Source organism: Manis javanica, chromosome 12 (genome assembly GCF_040802235.1).
Source record: "Manis javanica isolate MJ-LG chromosome 12, MJ_LKY, whole genome shotgun sequence".
Classification (NCBI taxonomy): domain Eukaryota; kingdom Metazoa; phylum Chordata; class Mammalia; order Pholidota; family Manidae; genus Manis; species Manis javanica.
Genome location: NC_133167.1, coordinates 16,938,209 through 16,957,361, shown reverse-complemented (window position 1 = coordinate 16,957,361; position 19,153 = coordinate 16,938,209). Strand labels below are relative to the sequence as shown.

General features: G+C 53.4%; 1 protein-coding gene across 4 annotated transcripts in view; it reads right to left on the bottom strand.

The window, feature by feature from the left end:
• CFAP65 (cilia and flagella associated protein 65) overlaps positions 1 to 19,153 on the bottom strand; it is a 33,540-nt gene that overhangs the window by 5,157 nt on the left and 9,230 nt on the right. For 2 of the 4 annotated variants that reach the window (XM_017653789.3, XM_073218091.1), the window contains exons 8-25: positions 18,823 to 18,968; positions 17,493 to 18,350; positions 16,863 to 17,063; positions 16,287 to 16,646; positions 14,669 to 14,806; positions 12,990 to 13,235; positions 12,255 to 12,479; positions 11,190 to 11,348; positions 10,820 to 10,970; positions 10,227 to 10,355; positions 8,896 to 9,109; positions 8,461 to 8,589; positions 4,481 to 4,657; positions 4,112 to 4,178; positions 3,857 to 3,967; positions 1,688 to 1,879; positions 1,430 to 1,588; positions 105 to 248 (exon numbers count right to left, since the gene is read on the bottom strand). In XM_017653789.3, coding sequence (XP_017509278.3) covers positions 105 to 248; positions 1,430 to 1,588; positions 1,688 to 1,879; positions 3,857 to 3,967; positions 4,112 to 4,178; positions 4,481 to 4,657; positions 8,461 to 8,589; positions 8,896 to 9,109; positions 10,227 to 10,355; positions 10,820 to 10,970; positions 11,190 to 11,348; positions 12,255 to 12,479; positions 12,990 to 13,235; positions 14,669 to 14,806; positions 16,287 to 16,646; positions 16,863 to 17,063; positions 17,493 to 18,350; positions 18,823 to 18,968 — 3,806 coding nt within the window. The remainder of the gene's footprint in view (positions 1 to 104; positions 249 to 1,429; positions 1,589 to 1,687; positions 1,880 to 3,856; positions 3,968 to 4,111; positions 4,179 to 4,480; positions 4,658 to 8,460; positions 8,590 to 8,895; positions 9,110 to 10,226; positions 10,356 to 10,819; positions 10,971 to 11,189; positions 11,349 to 12,254; positions 12,480 to 12,989; positions 13,236 to 14,668; positions 14,807 to 16,286; positions 16,647 to 16,862; positions 17,064 to 17,492; positions 18,351 to 18,822; positions 18,969 to 19,153) is intronic. The other 2 variants (XM_017653871.3, XM_037016565.2) reach the window with 2 other exon arrangements.

Below are 19,153 nucleotides of genomic sequence, written 5' to 3'. Positions count from 1 at the left end.
TTTGGGGAAGGAGTCTCTTCACAGGGCTGGGGTGAGATGGGACTAGTTGGGACATCACCGGGTGGTGGGTCTGGAGCCCTGCTTGAGGGACATGGGCCTCTCACCTCCCCAAAGTCTAGAGGTCTCTGCTGCCAGTCGAAGACAACTGTCTCATTCTTGGAGATGTTGTTGAGGAACAGCAGGCGACTGCACTTGCTCTGCACAGGAATGTTCCCCAAGGAGATATGGGACTGGGACAGGAAGACGTTCTGATAAAGACAGAACAGCAGCTTTGGGGGGTGAAGAAATAATGACCATGGCAACCATTACCAGTCACTGAGCACTTACTACAGGCCAGGTGCCAAGGGAGGCAATTCATGTGCCTTTGATCCTCACAGTGGCCCTACGAAACAGGTACCAGTATTGTCTCCAGTGTGCAGATGTGCTTCTAAGGCTTGGAGAACATAAATAATTTTTTCAAATGATAAACCCAGAGAGCCTGTGATTTGGACCATTAAAATAAGCTTGGAAGGGCTGAGAAAACGAAATTCATTTAGAGAAGACAGAACGAAAGCCAACATAATTTGAGTCTTTGAAGGATGGCTATGAATTAATGGGTGATCATCTGTTGGCATCATCACTGGGCACAGAACAGGAGCTGTGCCATAATGCTGTCTGGGAAGAATGAGGCCACATGGAAGGGGCACTTTTTCTCTGTCCAGACCCTGAGTACTTCCAGGGCTGGGACTTTGCCTGGCTCTTCTTTGTGTCCCCAGCATCTCCACAGTGTTCATCCTGCAGTAAGAGTCCAAAGAGGGTAGGAGTGGGAGGCTGGACAGGCAGAAGTGTGGGTGGATAGTACCTGGCCGGGTGCATGGGAGGATGAATGGAGAAGTGGGTTGGTAGATGGATGGATGGTTGGAAGGGTGGTGGATGGATGAATGAACACATGGATGAGTAAATGGGCATGAGGGTCAGTGGGAAGATGGAAGGGTTGATACATGAATGAATGGGTCATACTTCTCAACAGTGAGAAGTATGTGAAGTAAAGATGGTATTAATGACCCTGGATATCTTTTAGGAAAATCGATCTAGGTTTAGGGGAGGGGCTGTTCTGCATGAAAATAATACCTTAGAGCCCAAGAATGAGAGAGCTGCTGTTTACCCCCTTTCAATACCCCCCATCCCAGTGCCCAGAAACGGAGGGATGGAGGGCTCTGCAACAGGAGTGACTCGAGCAGGAACACCTGTGGGCACTAGGTGGCAGGGTAAGCCTCTCATGGAGCTGGTGCTGCCTCCTAATCAGGAGGGAGGCTGGTTCCAGGCTTCCCCTGGGTGTCCCTCCCTTCTCAGTACCATCTCATTCCCTTCCCAGCCTCCCCATCCCTCTGCACCAACTATCCTGGGCCCTAAGGCTCCTCCTAGGCCTCAGGCCTTCCCTCCCCGCTACCTGTCCAGGAATCATCAGCCTAGAGTGAATGGAGCTGTTGTCCCAGGTGGAGATGTTATGGAATGGGGCTGTGTCCCCCATGGCATGAGGATCATAGCCCAAGCCCTGGAAGCGGATGATGGCTGAGTTCCATCCCAGGATGTGTATGGGCACATCCACCTGGCAAGTTAAGAGGGTGGGGACAGGGACTGGTCAGAGCAAGGCCAGAGGAGGCGGCCGACTCCAACCCACCCCATGTTAGCCCAGGCTACTGCTCACTGTGTAGGTCTTGGCCTCGATCGGTGAGAAGATCCACAAGACACGAGCAGTGGTGCCTGGCTGGATCTCCCCTTGGGGGTTGAGACAGCAGAAGATGGGGTGATCAAAATTTTTTTCCTGAACCTCTGACAGGATGTTGGTCTGGACCTCATATGTCACAGGCACCGAGCCACCATTATACAGCTCATAAATCTGCAAGGGGCAGGAATAGGGAAATCTCCACACCAGCTCAGGGCTGCAGTGCAGAGAGCCCAGGATTCTATGTCCACTGTAGGAGGGCAGGTTGATCACGATGTCACCCTTATAGTCCCAGTGCTCCCCTAAATACTGCTGATTTCCTTATGGCTTGATCACCTAGGAAGTAGGTAGCCATATTTTCAACCTGTGACATTTTAGGATAATCTGTAATCCTTATTTCATTTGCTCTCAATTTACCTTGTCAAGACATTAGGGGACACTAATGCCAGTGTCCATAGTGTGGGGATTTAGGGAAATGTCCGTGCACGCACCATCCAGACCCTTCATCATTTTCTAGGCTCTCATTCTAACCATCTGTGATGTGAGGCAGCTGCTTTCCACATCTACCATGAGAGGCAATCCTGCTTAAAGGCAGGTAAGGGAGCAGAAGGAAGATAAGAGGTCCCCCAAGACTAACTTCAAGGTTTGAAATCACAGAACAGCCTGGAAGAAACCAGAGATCTGGTCCAGTTCTTCATTTCAGATATGAGAAAACAGAAGCTGGAGAGAACAGAATTCATCTGGATTTATACCCAGCCCCATCAGTCTCTCAGCCCCCACTCCTGAAAATCTGATTTTATTTCTCTAGCCTGGACCACCCTCTGAGCTCCAGACCTGGTATCCAATTTCTGCTTGACAACCCTTCTTAGTTGTCTCACAGGTATCTCAAAGTTTGCCAAAATCAAATTCTGCTCTAAGACCTATTTCTCCCCCAGCTTATCTCCTCTCAGAATATGGCACTACATATTCCCAGTAGTTCAAACTAGGAATCCAATACATCTGTAATCCCTCCCTTTCTCTTACTTCCCAGATCCAATCCTCAGCAAGTCTCAATGATTCTGCCTGCAAAACTGAAATTAAATCTGTTCACTTCTCTCCATTTCTACCACCCTCTTGCAGGTCCAAGCCACCATCTGTCAACATCTCATGAAAGAAAGGAAGCATGGCCACAGTTGTGGAGTTTGGCTGGAGCACAACTGGGTCTCTTGGCTCCAAATCTGAGGGCATTTTCCACTGTCTATGTCCATAGTGGAGTACTCTGGTCTCTCTGGGAAGGTGTCTGGGGATACATGAGTCTTTGCCTTCCTTTTTGAGGGTCTGGGCCTCTGCAGGCTTGGGAATGTGGCCTCTTGGAAGCCATGGGTGGAGGGTGGCATAGGGAAGTGAGCAGAGATTAGGGCAAGAGACCCCCATCAGGTCCAGGAAGCCCATTCCCCTGTCTTTGGCTGAATGGCCAGAGGCCCCTGCCAGAAACACAAAAGCTTCTAAATGATTAAAAATTTCATATCTGTGAAATATTTGGGAAAATATTATGTCTCCCACTTGAAGTTTTCCAATGTACATTTTCAGAGCAAAGGAAGCTGATTCCATCCAATTAATAAAGTCTAGAGCTCCATGAGGATTCACACTCTAATTTTTCATGCTCTAGAAAGATGCCCTTCTTGGAGCAGTGATTTCCAAACTGTGGCTAAAACCTATTTAAAACCAATTTAGTGGATCATGTACAGCATTTAAAAAACAGATCAGAATAAAATAGAAAGAAGGACATCAGAGTGCTTTGCGTGTAGTGGTGTATGCGTTGGCTTGCAATGCTTTTGTTCCAGTCTGTGTATATATGCACTGATTATCCAAATACATTAGTGTGGCTCAAAATTAAAGAGGTTTCAAGAACCCTGTACTAGAGGAAGAACCCCATGCTTCTGCATGGGAACAGGGACTAGCAAAGGGCTTAGCTCCAGGCACTGGGAAGCTGAAGTTTCTTGTTTTGGGTCTTTTCCAGTTGCCCGATCGTGGGGTTCAACCTGCAGCCCCACCTCTTAGAGTGAGGGCCACTGGAGGGAAGGTTCTTTGTCACCCTGTCAAGGATTGATGCAGATACACAGAGATCAGTGCTTAGGCCTCTTGATGACCAGGGCAACATAGAGCACTGACCTGCCTTGGGGGCAGTGTGTCGCCAATGGGGACAGGGATGAACTGGTGGCTAGTGGAGGTGAAGTGCACATACTTCTGCTCTAGCTTCACTGTCACACCTACGAAATTTAGCTGGAAATAAAAAAGCCCATGAGTAGCATCCTTCCCTGGGAGGAACTGAAGCACCCAGCAGAGATCATTGGACTCCCTCCCGGGGGGCATGACTCCCTGCTCCTCTCTCGGTTGTCCGGAACAGGACCAGTCCTGGGGCCTCACCAGGATCTCCCGGCCATGGGACACTTTGAAGAGCACCGGGAGGCGATCAGTGCCAATGAACAGGTGGCTGGAAGGGAGGAGACAAGTCCGGGAGGAGTTATTGAGCCTTGGTGCAAGTGGGAAAACAAATGGTCATGGCAAGCCTGTGGCTTTGAGGTGGCCAACCCTTGGGAGCTTGTGGAAATCCCTAAGTTGGGAAGGGGCAAGAGGAAAATCAAACATCCCCTGCAGCTGGCAGGGCGGGGTTCTCTCAGGGCGGTGGCCACTCAGGGTACCCTGAAAACACACAGCGTAAGACCAGGCTCCTCCGGGAGCCAGGGGGTAGGGGGTCTCCAGAACCGAAGTGCAGGGTGGGCAGCGGGGGAGCACCTGTATTTGAACTCCACCATCTGTTCTTGCCCAGGACTCAGGCTCCCAGCCTTGGGGCTGATGGAGAATATGCAGTTGTCTTGTATGCGCATTTGGTGTAGTTCAGTGCAGTCGAACTCTGCCGGCTCTGCCCACAGCTCCAGGTCGATCTGCTGGTCATTTGGAAAGAGGAAGGCCCTGGGGGAGGGGTACAAAGCAAGAGGAGTGGAACGTCTCAGTCAGAACACAGAGGCAGGAGCTCTGAGCCCCAGGGGGATGGAAGGAGGCTTCCTCTTGTGCCTCCCCCATTTCATGCCCCCATTTGGCAAGCTGTCCCATGCGAGGCCGAGCAATGTGGCTGTTGAAGATGCTCATTTCATAATGACCCCAAAACTGGGGAACAGAAGCAGGGCCCTGGTGACTAAACAGAAAACCGGGGATCCTGTTGTGGATGCCAGGTGGTGGGGTGCCACTTGTACATTTTGGCCACCTTGAGCCAGCTACTAACCCTGGAGAGGTCTGTGTGACAGAGCTCTTAGGAAGGGCCTTTTGGGGCACCTAGGAATCCCAGCAGCACCAACCAGGGCCCCTGGGCAGATGCCAGCTGGACTGGCACTCTTGAATCTGAGGCCAGGACAGGCATAGAATTAACACCCTGAAATGCCTCTCACTGTAGGAGAGTAGATACTGCACTCTAAGTGGCTGACAAAACAAGTGATAGAGGGAACCCAAGGTCCCAGTCTGGAAAGGAGGACCCCTCACTCTCAGAGAGATGGCGCAGAACTGGCCTCAAACTGGGCAGAGGGTTTGAACATAGAACAGCCCGAGGGGGAAGGAAAATGGCACGCATTTGAAAGGGCTCAGCAAGAGGCAAGGAGCTCAAAACTCCTTCTAATCAATCTTGAATAGTTTTACATTGGAAATGTGAAAAATTGTTACATCGAATGCTGGTAAGTTTAGAAAGAACAGATGCCCTTGAAAACAGGTTGGGAGACAAGGAACTGCCACTACCTTTTGTTTAGGAATTTTGACAGCATCTTCTAGAATAAAAAAAAACGCATATGCCCTTTAACTGAGAAAGCCCACGTTGGGAAACTAACTTGCAGGAATAAAGTGTGTGTGCACATGTGCACACATACACTTGGACATTTGTTATAACTTCCTTTGTAGTGGCAAAAAAAACCAAAATACAAAAAACAAAAAAACAAAAAACCCCAAAAGCACTGGTGGCAACAAATATCATCCAGTAGAGTGGTTTACTAACTTAAGGGTCATTTGTGTGGAATATTATACAACTATTAAAAAGATGGAGTTAAATCTCTATGCATTGATGTGTATCCATCTGAAGGGGATGTTATTGGTATAGTGCTGAGTGAAAATATAATGCCGAGTGAAAATGTTACTGATGTAATGCTGAACAGAAAGTAAGATGAATAGTAGGTGCCATTACTGTAAAAAAAAAGATAAGAAAACAGAACAACCTTGTAACTGTGTCCACGAGCTGAGAGAGGACACATACACCAAGCCCTCCTCACCCCTGCAGAGTGGACTAGGAGAGGGAGCTGAGAGTCAATGATCCGTCTTCGATCACCCTGTCCTTTGAATAAACTGCTTTTGTCATTTTATCCAAGGGATACGGATCTGCAGCAAAACTAGAGATCTTGCTACTTCAGGGTTGGCTAGATAGTTGCAACACCTCCATTTCCCTCCCCTCCCTCCCCCAGTCTCCCTCAAATAATTTCATCCCCTCTTCCCTGCTGGTCCTCCAGTGTGGATAGCCGTCTGGGGACTGCAGTGGCCTCCCAACTGTCCCCCTGCCTCAAGCTGCTAATCCACTGCTCTGCATGAATCCCCCACGCCAGACCAGAGCAACTGGTCTTGAAAGTGAATCAGGTCTTCGCCACCCATCCCAGCTCACATGCCCTCGATGGCCTTAGGAAGAAGTCCAAACTCTCTGAGGGAGAAGGTTTCCAACTGCGTGCCTTGGCCCCTGCCAGCCTCCCAGCCACATCCAGGCGCCTCCCGCTCTCCCTATCAATGTTCCACCTACACTGTGTCCTTCTCTCTTACGCTGTACATGGCAGGCCCTCTGTCTAGCTGGCTCTTTGCAGCCTCTCTGCCTCCTCTCCTTAGACTGTCTAGTGGTAGCTTTCTCCAAGAAGCCTTTCTGATGGATGGCACCACCATATCCAAAACAGAATGAATGACATGGCCTTTCAGGGTTGCACGCATCCTCCTGTACCCAAAGGCTGGGCTTCCCGAGACTGCCCGCAGCTGGAGCACAGGGCCTGGGCACATCAGCACTTCTATTCTGAAGGGAGGGCCTAATGTTTAGCCAATGCCTTAATGAGTGCATGAGGGAAAAAATGATATTAACCAGGAATCTCCCCTTAAATGCAAGACCTCACATGACCCTGGGCCAAGAGCAGAGGGACCAGAGAATGCCTGAAGAGAGCAGGCACGTCTGTGCTCCCTGTTCCTCCCGCTCCCCTCCCACTCAGTTCTCCTCCACCTGCCTGCTGCTGCCTGCAGGCCAAGTCCACACTCCCCATTTCTTACTGGTCTTGGCAGGAATAAAACTTTCAGTCTGTTCTCTATGAGCTCAACAAAGACCGGCTAGAATTTTCAAAAATAGCCTTCTAAGAAATTGAAAGGAAACAAAAACACAAAAAGCCTAGGAGAGTCAAGCGTTCCAAGGAAGGTTCCTTGTGCTTGGAATCCTGGAAGAAGCATGGACTGCCTTCCTGAACCTCAAATGATCTCCTGATGGATGGGCCCAGCTCGGCAGGCACTCTGCCTGTTTCCTCCCGCGTTGGTTTCCAGCAACCTGGACTCTCTCCACAGAGAGTGTGAGCTGGCTTGCTCCGACACAAATACACATTCATGTGCAATCTGCCAAAATACCCTGCATTTCCATGCCAGGATACAGACGAGTGCCACTTTTCCTGACCTCGCCTCCTGAGCCCTGGCTCCTGTCCACTCAGCCCAGTGACTAGAGGGTCCAGAGCTCAAGGCGGTTCCTGGGCCCTCCCCCAGGCCGGCAGCTCCACTGAGCTTCCCCAGTCACCCAGGGCTGGCGGCCCTCAGTCCTGACCCTTCTCGCACAGGAGCCACCTAATGAGCCAGTTTCCCCAGCTCCTTCCTGCACAGCGGGGGAGCAGGGGAGGCAGACAGTCCAGAGAGTAAGGGGCGGCCACTGCCTTCTGGTGATGCAGCTCCTACCCCAGCTTCACCCCCACTTACCCCAAGACCCTGCTCAGGCAGGAAGCTTCCTGAGATTAGATGCCCAGGCATACATATTTTCACCTTTCTTTAACCACTGTTGCAGCCAGCCTGGGCCCCTGGCTCTCTCTCCCAACCCTGATCCACATGGGGACACTTCTTTCTCACCTCTGCTTAGCCAAGCAAAGTTGGAAGCCATCAAAAGAAAGTTTACTAGGAAATCAAGGCACGTGGCAGAGGCAGGGAGGAAGAACGAGAAGAAGCCCTGGCATGGAAACAGGATGTTTACTGGGCAGAGGTTCAGGGCTCCAGGGGAGCAAAGCTGAGCACAGGAAGGGCCAAGCTTGGCAAGCTCGGGCCTCCAGGCCGGGGCCATGTGACTGAAGAAGTGTGGCCTGCTCTGGAGCCAGACTCTGCTCTTTCTGGACACTGGTTTTGGCCTTCCCTGCCACAGACTCATCTCCATGTAGGCTCAGCTTCACTGCACTGGGGCTCTGTCAGGGGTGCACAGTTCCTGGAATGCAACAGATGCTCAATGGAGACTTCTTGGTCATTCCGCTGAGATGACCATGCCAGTCTCCTACTGGGGTGATTCCACACTTCTGAGCCTTTTGAACATCTCAGCCAGTGATAAGTTCCATGTCCTGCTGGGCCATCCCAGTCCCACCCTGGCCTCCATACAGCATCAATGGGGGCCCGATTTTCACAGACACCAGACAGCTAGGTTTACCGCCACCAAGAGAAAGAATCCAGCCCATCTCCCAGGCCTGCCAGCATACCAGTCCAGGGCAACCACTCCACTGTTCTTCAGGGCCAGAAGCACCACCGATGGTGGGGCCTCAATCGGCGCTGCCCCAAAATTGAAGTCAAGCTTCAGAGGGGTAAAGACAGGGGGGATCTGTCTGGTGCTGTGTGGAGCAGAGAAACGGGTTCAGAGACAGGGATGGGACAGGATGGGGCCCTCCCAGGGGTGGCTGGCTTGGCATTCACTTCCCTACAGGTGGGATGTGGAGAATCAGGGGCAGGGGCAAGCACAGGCTAACATGTCAGACCTCAAGCCAATTCCTGACTTTTCCAGGCCCCTCCAGGGATGGTGAGAATTTGGGGGCAGATAGGGAGCCACTTCTTGGATAGGGCCTGGTGCTGGGGCTGTGGGCAGAGAGCTCCAAGAACATCCCTAGAGAGGCCCTGCCACTCCCCCAGGCCCACCTCACCTGTGCCGGGTGGGCACCTCATAGGTGAGCTCGCAAGGGGTAGGGTCACGCTCCAAGTAACTGTTGAGCATGTCCAGGGAGAAGAGGCGCCACAGGTGCTTCCGGGTGATGCCCTCGGCGCTGCCTGTGGGGTGGACATCCAGGATGGAGAGTAAGGGGTACACAGCTGTCAGGAAGACACAGCACAGCTCCTGTTTTTCCCCGACCTTGTTATCTGAGGGAAGGAATGTGGAAGAGAAGAGCGGGTTCACCTCACAGGTTCCTGGGGTGGGTGTACAGGCTGACAACCTGCCCCAGGAGCATCCCGGGGCAGCAGGTGTCTCTGGGCTCTGGGACATCGCCAGCCCGACTGATACTTCCCACACTCTGGGCACCATGTCAGAGCTTCACGTCCATCCCCGCATTCAGTGTGCACCGAGATTTGTTTTCAAACTAATCTTGCTAACAGATTTTTTGAGATACAATTTATATACTATAAAATTAACCCATTTAATGCATACAAATCAGTGAGTTCATCTATTCACACAGTTGTGCAATCACCACTACTTAATTCTAGAGCACTTTCATCACCCCCAAAAAGAAACCTGGTGCCAAGTAGCTGTTGTCACTCCCCATTCATTCTCTGCCCCACCCCTGGCAATGACTGATCTGCTTTCTGTCTCTATAGATTTACCTATTCTGGACGTTTCACATAAATGGAATCATACAGTATGTGGCTTACTGTGAATGACTTCTTTCACTTGGCTTAAGTTTTCAAGGTTCATCCCTGTGGTACCATGTATCAGTACTTCATTCCTTTTCCTTGCCTGTGCCCTGTTATTATCCCCACCTTATAGATGTGGAAACTGAGGCATAGGGACATTCAACAACTTGCTAAGATTACATGGCTCACAGGCATTGGGCCAGGGTCCAGTCCCAGGCAGTCTGGATTGAGTCCACACTCTTAGCCACTCTCCTGGGCTGCCCTGGATTCCTCCCCGCTGGCCCAGAGAGGGCTGGTAGCAACTCCATTTTACAGAGGAGGAAGTCAAGGCCCAGGGTGGCTGGGGATTTGTCTAAGATCACACAGTAAATCAGCACAGCTTCAAACTCCTCACGTTGAGTCCTCTGCAGTTCAGGTGCATACATACGGCCACCACACAGACAGATGTGGTTAATAAGAGGCATGCACAAGAGGTACCCAAAGGCACACCCTGGTATGCTCATACTCACTCTGTTAGTTTTGTCTGGACCCTCAGCATCCACCCCCATCAAGTACTGCTCACACACCACCCCGCTGCCCCCCGCTTCCCTCCCTGGCCCTGACTCTCCATGCCACACATCCCAGATACCTCTGTGGGAGAGGAGAGAGTAGCTGATGGTCCAGGAGTACTGGGACCGCTGGTTGGGACAGGCAGTCAGGCAGATGGTGTCCTGGGACCGTGGTGGCATGCTCCCCTCTGTGCGGTCCAACTGCAAAACTGCTCAGGGATGACCCGGGTGAGGCCAAGGGCAGAGGAGGCCCTCAGTACAGGCCAGAGAGGCCCAGCCTCTCCTCCTGCTCCTTCCCAGACACTCTCCCATGGACCAAGAGAGCACTGGCTAGAGAGCAGGCCCTGAGCCAGTAAATGGGGTGAAGAGTCCCTCCTCCCAGAGGGGAACTGTCTGTGTCATTGGCACCTGCAAAGCCTTTTGCTCCACCTAGCAGCTCTGAGGTAGGCGCCAACAGTGTGATTTTACAGATGTTGTACAATCACCGTTTTAGATGAGGAAGCTGAGGTTCAGAGAGGACAAGTGCCCGCCCAATGGCACACATCTAGAAAGCGGAGCAGCAAGTGTGAAGCCTTGCTCTGCCTACCCTTGAACCATGGTCTGGTTAACCAGTCTTAACTTAACCAATGCCCTTCATTGCCCACCTCCCTGGCCCCAGCCCAGGCCCAAGTACCAGGAGGGTCATTGCTGATGACCTCAGGGCTACACTGTTCCAGGGACAGGCGATAATAGAGGGTGCAGTTGCCATCATTCAGAAGCACCAGCATCCTGGACTGCTTGCTTTTCACCAGCATGTTCCCAAAGTCAAGTTCCTTTTCCTTTGCCTGAGGGCCAGAGTTAGCCAGCCCAGGTGCAGGCTCCCCCAGGCCCACGGTCCTGGCCTCAGAGAATCCCCAAGGAAGGCAGTCCAGGGTATGGGCCGGGGAGGCCAGAGGATCCCATCCCCTGCCCTCTTGGAGATGGGCACCCTGGGCCTTCCCTCTCATCTATGCCCTGGCCCCGCATCTCCCATCCCCCACCCCCACTAGGGTCCTCCCACTCACAGAGAGACTGCTGGTGATGCCCAGGCCCACCAGCCGGAGTACGTAGTGGGTGGTAGCAGGAGGCTTGACTTTTGGGGGTAGGCCAGCTTCCCAGACCCACATCCCCACTCGGAACAGGTACTTGGTCTCCTCCAGAGGACTGAAGGTCCACATGAGTGTCTGGAGTCACAGAGATTATCTCTGATGGGGGTTTCCAGCAACCCCCTGCCCAGGCTCCTGGATGTGTGAAGTCCTATTGCAAGATTATCAAGCTATGATAACCCTTTCTGAGTGTTTACCCTGTACCAGGCACTTCACACACATTGCATATTATGTTATTTCCCTAAGCCCCTCAATCTTTTATCCCCACAAAGTAAATGGTGTTATTTTAGTGCCTCGTTTTCTGATGAGAAGGTGGACACTCAGAGTAGTGGGGTAATTTGCCCAAGATCACACAGCTGTTGAAGGCACTTGGTGGGAGCTGGGGTGTGAACTCCTGAGTCTGTGTGGTCTCTCACCTCCCTGATTACTGCCCCAGGGTTCTTACAGACACTGTGTGTTGGTGGTCCTTGGCCCAAGTTTGGCCTCCCCAAGCAGTGTATAGGGCCCTACACTGGGAATGGAGCCTAGCTAGTCTGGATGCCAGCCGATGCCCCAAACTCCAGACTACCACTGGGATCTCTAAGAGTCACTTCCTTGCTCCTTGATGACAGCCACCCATTTGGCCCTAAACCCAGCTGCTCCAAAGCACCTTCCAGTGACCTCACAGCTTTGGGTACCATGGATGGAGAGTAGACTGACCCCTGGGCACTAGCGTCAGAAACCCTGCTTCAAGTCCCAACTCTGCACCTCCTAATTTATAATCTTAGTAACTGGCTTTTCCTTCTCTAAGTCTCAATTCTTCCTTATAGAATGGGGGTGGTGATAACAGTGACAATCATGCCGACCCCTTAAGATTGGGTTGGTGATTACGGGTTGGCACAGAGGAAGCCTGGCCCCTGATAGGCATGAGTAAGAGAAGATAGTGAAGGTGAGGGTGACAGGCACTCTCCCCTCCAGCCCTCAGCACTGGGGAAGGGCACTCACAAGGCTCTCATTGGGCTGGATAATCCCCCTGGAGGGCTGGACGGCCAGCACCTTCTGGTACTGCTGGGAGACCCTCCACTCAAATTCCAGAGGCAGACGCGAGGGGTTATGAAAGGTGAAGAGACTGGTGGAGGAAGAGCTGACCCAGGTGGGCTTGAAGAAGATACTTCTGTCAGTGTCCAGCTGCAGCTGCGGCAGCTCCTCCCGGCTCTGCATGCTCACCTCCTGGGGCCAGAGGGCGGAAGGCAGTGCTCTGTCCTCACCCCACGGCCCTGTATCCCTCTAAATGTCCAGGAAGCCATAGGTGGGGCAGCATTTGCCCCTTGAAGAGGACAGCAAAAGGCCCTCTGCCAGCTTGGGTATGGGGAGCTTCCATCCAAGTCAGAGTAGGTAGTGACCAACCAAGAAGATGGTTCTTAAAAAGGACTCAGGAACTGAGCGGAGATATATAGACCATTTCATGGGCCAGACCTGGGTCCTCCACGCCAGATACTTTGCCTGGCCTGGCCCCAACACTCTTTACCACCTGCAGATCTAAGTCTTATGTTGCCCCTGCTTTTTCCTTTGGAACCTTTGCACCCCTTTTCTTGTCCTAGCCCCATGAGGTAGACAGGCAGGGCCCTGAGGGGTGGGAGAACTGTTCACAGATGTGGTCAAAGGGTCCTTTCCCTGCTGTGCCACTTTCTGGAAGAGGGCCCACCCTCAAGGACCCAGTCCTCTATCTCCACCTCCTACCTTGAGATACTGGGGGCACAAATTGAACTGCAAGTAGAAAATGTGCTGTTTCCAAGAATTGCCCTTGGGGTAGGTACAGATGAGGAGGATCTGGTGGGCTCCAGGGGCCACAAGGCCTGAGCTGGGCCGTAGAGAGATGTCTGAGCTGCTTTGGGGGGCCAAGTTGAAGGTCAGCAGCATGGAGCCTTTGTTGGTCAGGAGCAGGCTGCGGTAGGCGGGTTCACTAGGGGACACTGCCGGAAATAGCTGGGGTGCGAGAGAAGAGAGACCAGTCCTCAGATCTATGTAAGTGCCACATGTCCCCACGGGCACATACTCTCAGGGAGTCTATGTGGGCTTGTGAGGGGCCATCTGCAAGGAGATCCAAGACACCTCTGTGCTTCCCAGTCAATGCCCTGGGATCAGAGCATGGGGGGACACAGCCTGGCACCAAAAATGCTTCTGCCCTCCAGAGACCTCCAGACAGGGAGTGCAGTGGCCACAGGAACTGGCCCTGGGAAACTCAGGCATCCCAGACCCCACCCAAGGTTAATTAAAATTTCTTTCATTTTAGGGTGCTCTCAAATCATCCTTTGGAGAACCCACTTTCAAAGACCCTGACCCCAAAGGTCTGAGGTAAGTAGTACCTTTTAAACGATTCTCATGTGGGTGACTGAGGGAACCCCACTTTGAGAAAGTGAAAGCTCCAGCAATCCCAGCTTCCGAACATTCCCTAAGCATCTAGGGTGCGGCCAGAACCAGGCTAAGAGCCGAGCAGGCTACAGAACAGAAGGCCTGAAATCACTGACCGGGTGCCCCCCACCAGCTGGAGAACAAGTGCATGTGCATGAGGGAGCAGGTGGGTGTCTCAGGCCCGCCGGACTTCAGCACAGGCCACAAACCACTGGGAGGAACTGGCCAGGGGAAAGGAACAGGGGCTCAGTGAGGGAACACCATGCCGTCAGAGGGCTTCAGGAAGGGGCACCCTTGGGCTGAATCTCAGGGGTGGAACAGGTTTGGGAACAGGTCTGGGGGGACAGAAGTTGGCTGGTAGGAGGGAGCAGGATTGCCCCGGAACACATTGTCCCAAAGCAGCAGCACCTTTCCAGCAATGTGAGGCTGGAGAGCTGCAAAGATGATGAAAAGACGGTTGATGGCAATGCAAGCTGGGAAGAGGCATCCAGGAGAAACCAGAATTGGAACGGGGCTGTCTGGCATCAGGGTGCGTGCTTTTCAGCCTTATGTCATCCTGCTGCTCAGGTCAGACAGTGCCTCCAAGGGCCCTTCAGAGAAGCCTGGAAACTACACCACCCTGAGGAAGCAGTTAGGTCAAGGGGTGGGCTCTGCAGCCCCACCTCAGGCCGGGCATCCCCAAGCGCAGGGGCTCAGAGCAGGGCGGTCATGACCCTAGCGGGTGCTCAGGAAACACACAAATGAAGGTGCTGGAGTTTTGCACCTGAGTGTGAGAAGCTCAGGGAATAGTTCAGATGGAGCAGAGAGGAGCCGGACTTCCCAGCGCCTGTACTGTGGCCCAGAAGAGAGTCCTCAACTGGCCCAGGGCTCCAAGGACTGGCGGTGAGAAGTTTGGGATGGCCAGTGGGGTTGTTTCTGAGGCCAGCAGAGCAGGAAGAGGGATCTGCCAGCCAAGGCAGAACCAGCCTCCCTGTCCCACCTCCCGCTGCTGCTGGGGCCACGCTCACCTTGGGGGCATCCAGGGAATACTGGGGGATGTGGTGCTCCATGGCAGCACCATAGCTGTGGCCTCGCACCCGGAGAGTCAGGCACCAGGATGGGCACACGGTGCAGTCCTCCTCAATATCATTGTAGCACTGCAGGACCTACATGGGAGCCAGACCCATGGACAAGCTCAGAGTCCTGTATCTGACACTGTAGGGCACCCAAGCTTGACCTCCTGTACTGCAGAAATTCTACACGGGATGGAGAAGGGAGGAGCTCCCTGGGAAGAGAGGGCTGAGAGCGGTGAGAACGGCCTCCCGCTGCGTGCTGGGCCTGCTCTGAGCGTTCAGCAAACATGCTCTTTAATCCTCACAGCAGCGCCTGCCCAGGCTTGGGCTGGGATGTGAAAACAGCATTTATCCTGCAGGAATTTGCCTAGAGAAGAGCTGGCCAATAGAAATATAATTTGAGCCACAAATGCAAGCCACAACCATAATTTTAAATGTTCTAGTAGCCACGTTAACAAAGTGAAACATGTGGAATTAATTTCAATAATGTGCTTTATTTAACCTAAAAGGTCCAGAATCTTATCATTTCAACATGTAATTAATATAAAAGTGATGTGGGAGACATTCTACATTCTTTCTATGCTAAGTCTTCAAAATCCAGTGTGTCTTACAGGACATCTCGGTTTGGACTAGCCACATTTCAAGGGCTCAGTAGCCACCTGCGGCTGGTGGTTGCCCTATCAGGCAGCACAGGGCTAGAGCCTATAGCCTGATGGGCCCAAGCGTTGACAAAGCCTGGTGTCCACAGCCTTAATCCTACAAACCTCCACATTCTCCTGCTGCCAAGATATTGGAACAGAGGTAACTAAAGACTTGGCTTTGGAGAGCCTTCTCAAAAGTTCGGGTATAATGCCAAATTTATCGACTATGAGATTAGGGCTCAGGGGTTTTAGGAGACTTGCCTAAGGTCACACAGCTGGTAAATGACTCTGATCTTGATGGCACCCCTATTCTTCTCTCAGCCCCTGGGCTGCTGGGGAAGAAGAGCAATGTGGCAGAGCTAATGAGGAAGGGACAGGGCAGGACCAGTCTGAGATCAGGGGGGGAGCAAAGTGTGCCTAGGACCAAAAGGCTGGGCTGGGGACAGCCTGCACTCCAAGTTCCCTGGCCAAGGGAAGTCGTGCTGGAGGCCACTCCACACACATACTGAATTACCTGGAGTCTCTGACACTGCCCCTCAGGCCCTGGCTCCTTTCCATGGCTCTTTCAGAGGGACCGCTTCCTACTCCCAGGACTAAAGAGAAGCCAGGAGCCCCCCTAGCTAGAAGCCCCAGAGAGCTAATCTCTGTGCACCAAATTTTCCCAAAAGATTTGACCCCAGATGAGTTCTCCCACTGCAGGGAGCAGGAGGCCACATATGATGAGACATCATCAGGTGGACCAAGAAGTCCCTTGGCCAAGGCAGGCCAGGAGCCTGAGAGAAGACAAACCACTAAGGATCATGGCCTGGTGGAGGAGAAGAGCCTGGCACAGAGAGGGTGGATCTGACTGTACGCCTGTCACCCCTCTGTCTGCCCCCAGCCATTCAGGCTCCAGGGCAGGTAACTTGCCTTCCCAGCCTGCCTGCACTCACCTTATAGACAGCGAAGGCTTCAAGCTCCATGGCATGGAGGCAGTTGGGGTAAGGTGGCTGGAAGTGCAGGCGCAGGGCCATCGACTTGAGTGGGGGCACGTCGCAGGTGTCTGGGGTCACCCAGAAGGGGCAGTCAGACCTGCGTGTCCAGACCACAGTGATCTTGCCCTTGGTGTGGTTCATCAGGCACAGGGGGACAGGGTTGGGGTCCACGGGCCTGGAACAGGCACCAAAATCCACCTCAACAGGCTCTATACTGACAGGTGGGGGGAAGATTGCCATGTCGTTGGAGCCATCAAAAAAGTACTCAGTCATGGGGGGGATGAGGGGGTACTGCGGGGCTGGCACGTCCTCCAGGTCCTGTGTGGGGAGAGACAGGTGAGCAAGGACCAAATGCCATCCTCCCGCCACTGCCCCTCACCTGTGTGCTTCTTTCTGGGAAAGCCTACAAGAGCTCCACACAGGCCACCCCCAGCTACTAATGGTGCCCACAGGGCCCCCAGGAACTGCTACAGAGTGGGGCACGAACCCAGGGAGGGTGGCCTGCCCCAGGGGGCCCAGAGGAGCACTGCCAACCTCAGTGGGAATCATGAGGGCTCCGTTCTTATCCTGCTCCAGCTTCTTCTCTCTTAGCATGATGCCCAGAACGTCCGGGGGGTAGAGGGTCAGGCCCCGCACCAGGTGTGTGCGGTACCAAGCAAGATGCTGAGGTCTCAGGACAGCCGGCTTGGTTTTGTCTGAATGGCAGGTCCCAATCAGGTCCAGGAACAGCGGGTCCTGTGACATTTGCCATGTTAAGGTGGGTTTCAGCCCACCCCTTGCTACCTTGGCCAGGCACCAGCTGGTCGGCACAGTGTATGTGACCTTGCCCAGGCCATGGGCTGGGGGCCTCACTTCAAGGCTCTCTGCCCTGTACATGCTGCGTGGGGTGAGGTCCAATCCTCTCTCTTCCCGGCCCATTAGCAGCAGCAGCAGAAAGTCTCCACCTGGCAGGCAGGCTAAGACCGGCACACACACCTGGCTCTCAGTGGGCCCTCACGTGCCCCTGGCCATGCTCTGGCTCCATATGCTAGGGGATGATCCAAGCAGACAGCCCTAGATAGTCCCTGAACACAGGGGAATGACCTCCAAGCATTATATTCATCACTGGGCCTCAGATTGGCCCCCAGGACCTCCCCAGAGCTGGCCTACCCCACAACCACTCACCTGGTGGTGGATGAGACAGGCCACCCGCCGAAAGTAGATGATGGGGTGAGTGGGCTGGAAGGCACAGTGCAGGGTCATGCGGGCCTTGCCCACCAGGGTCCCAAAGGTAGGTCTGATGCTGAAGACGCTCTCCTGGCAGTCAATGGCAAACTGGAAGTGCGCTGTGCAGTCTGACTTGTTCTCAATCCAGAGGGACTTCTCTGAGTGCTCCCCGAGGTTGACCCAGCTGAAGTTGACACAGTAGTGCTGCAGGGACACACCAGGACCTGGGCAAAGTTGATGGGGTTCTTGTGAGTAGGCTCTGCCACCTGGTTGGGGCCGGGGTATCCATTTCCCCGAGGGTGTCTCAGAAAGGTTCCCACTGATGGGAGGGGCTGCTGTTTGGAGACAGAAGGCTGGGTCGGAAAGGCCTGGAGCCCCAGCAGCCTGAGCAGACCTCCAGGTCCCAAGGCGGGAGCATTTTCTCCAGGTGTCTGCAATGATTCCCCCGATGAGCCACCAGGGGGCAGCAGACACCCAAGCTGAAGGGCAATGAGGCGTCTGGCCCTTAGGAACAGGTGGGGAGTATTTCCCTGGCCTAGGCGTGGGCTGCTCCTGTCCCCAGGGGCGGTGCAGTGTCCTGCAGTTGCCAGTACCTCTACAGAAACCAACGAGTTTGAGCAGGGTTTGGGAGGCACAGCCAGAGGGCACAATGGACAAGTAGTCTGTAGTTCTGATGTTCAAAGTTTCTGGGCAGAAGAAGACTGACACGCATTTCTTCTCTCCTGGGGGCACGATGCCATGCGTTGTGGGGCATGAGAAAGCCAGGTCTTTAGCCTGCATGTCTGGGGCCACTTTGATCCTGAAAGGAGCACTCACCTGTGATGGGGCAGGAGGGGGCAGGTCAAAGGGTGGAGCAGACTGTCATCACCGAGGTGCCCAGCTGAGGGGCTGAGGCAGCTGGCATCCAGCCTGTGCCTCACTTTTCAGCTCTGAGCATGGGATAAAGCCGTGTCCACCAGCAGGAAGGATGAGTTCAAGCCATGTACCCTGCACTGGGACCATAGGGGGGCTGGGGAGAACATTATTTCTTTCCCTAAACGTACCATAAATATTAGCTGTGGTCCTGGAGTCAAGACAATCTTAGTGCTCCTCTGGGGGCACTAACCCACAGCTGAGAAGGGGGGGGATGCCTGTGATGCTGATGCATGTGGTTATCAACAGACAAGAGTTACACGAAGCTTAGGGCCAAAGAGATGGGAAGAGGGGCACTTTGGTTTTAGGAGCACCCCAGCCCTGTGGTCCCTGAGTCCTGCCCGGGCTCATACACAGGATGCATACTACCACATACACAGGACGGGTTATATAGCGTGATCTGCCTCTTGGCGGTGCAGCCCACAGCAACAGAGCCAAAGTGTAACACTTTCTGGACGCCCTCGACATCCTGGTCCTCTGGTCGTTTCTGCTTTATGCTCACCAGCAGCTGGGCACATTTGGCTGGGGCAGAGAGGGGAGTCTTGGGGAGAAACCCACAGAGCCACTTTGGCCCCAGCTGAACAGCCCCTAGAAGAATGCAGGTGTCCCCAGGGAAAAATCGAACTGCAACTCAAAGGAAGGCAAAGAAAAGGTAAAACTTGCAGAGTTGGGGGAGGGCAGGAGGCTGGTAGAGGTCTTGGGGGGGC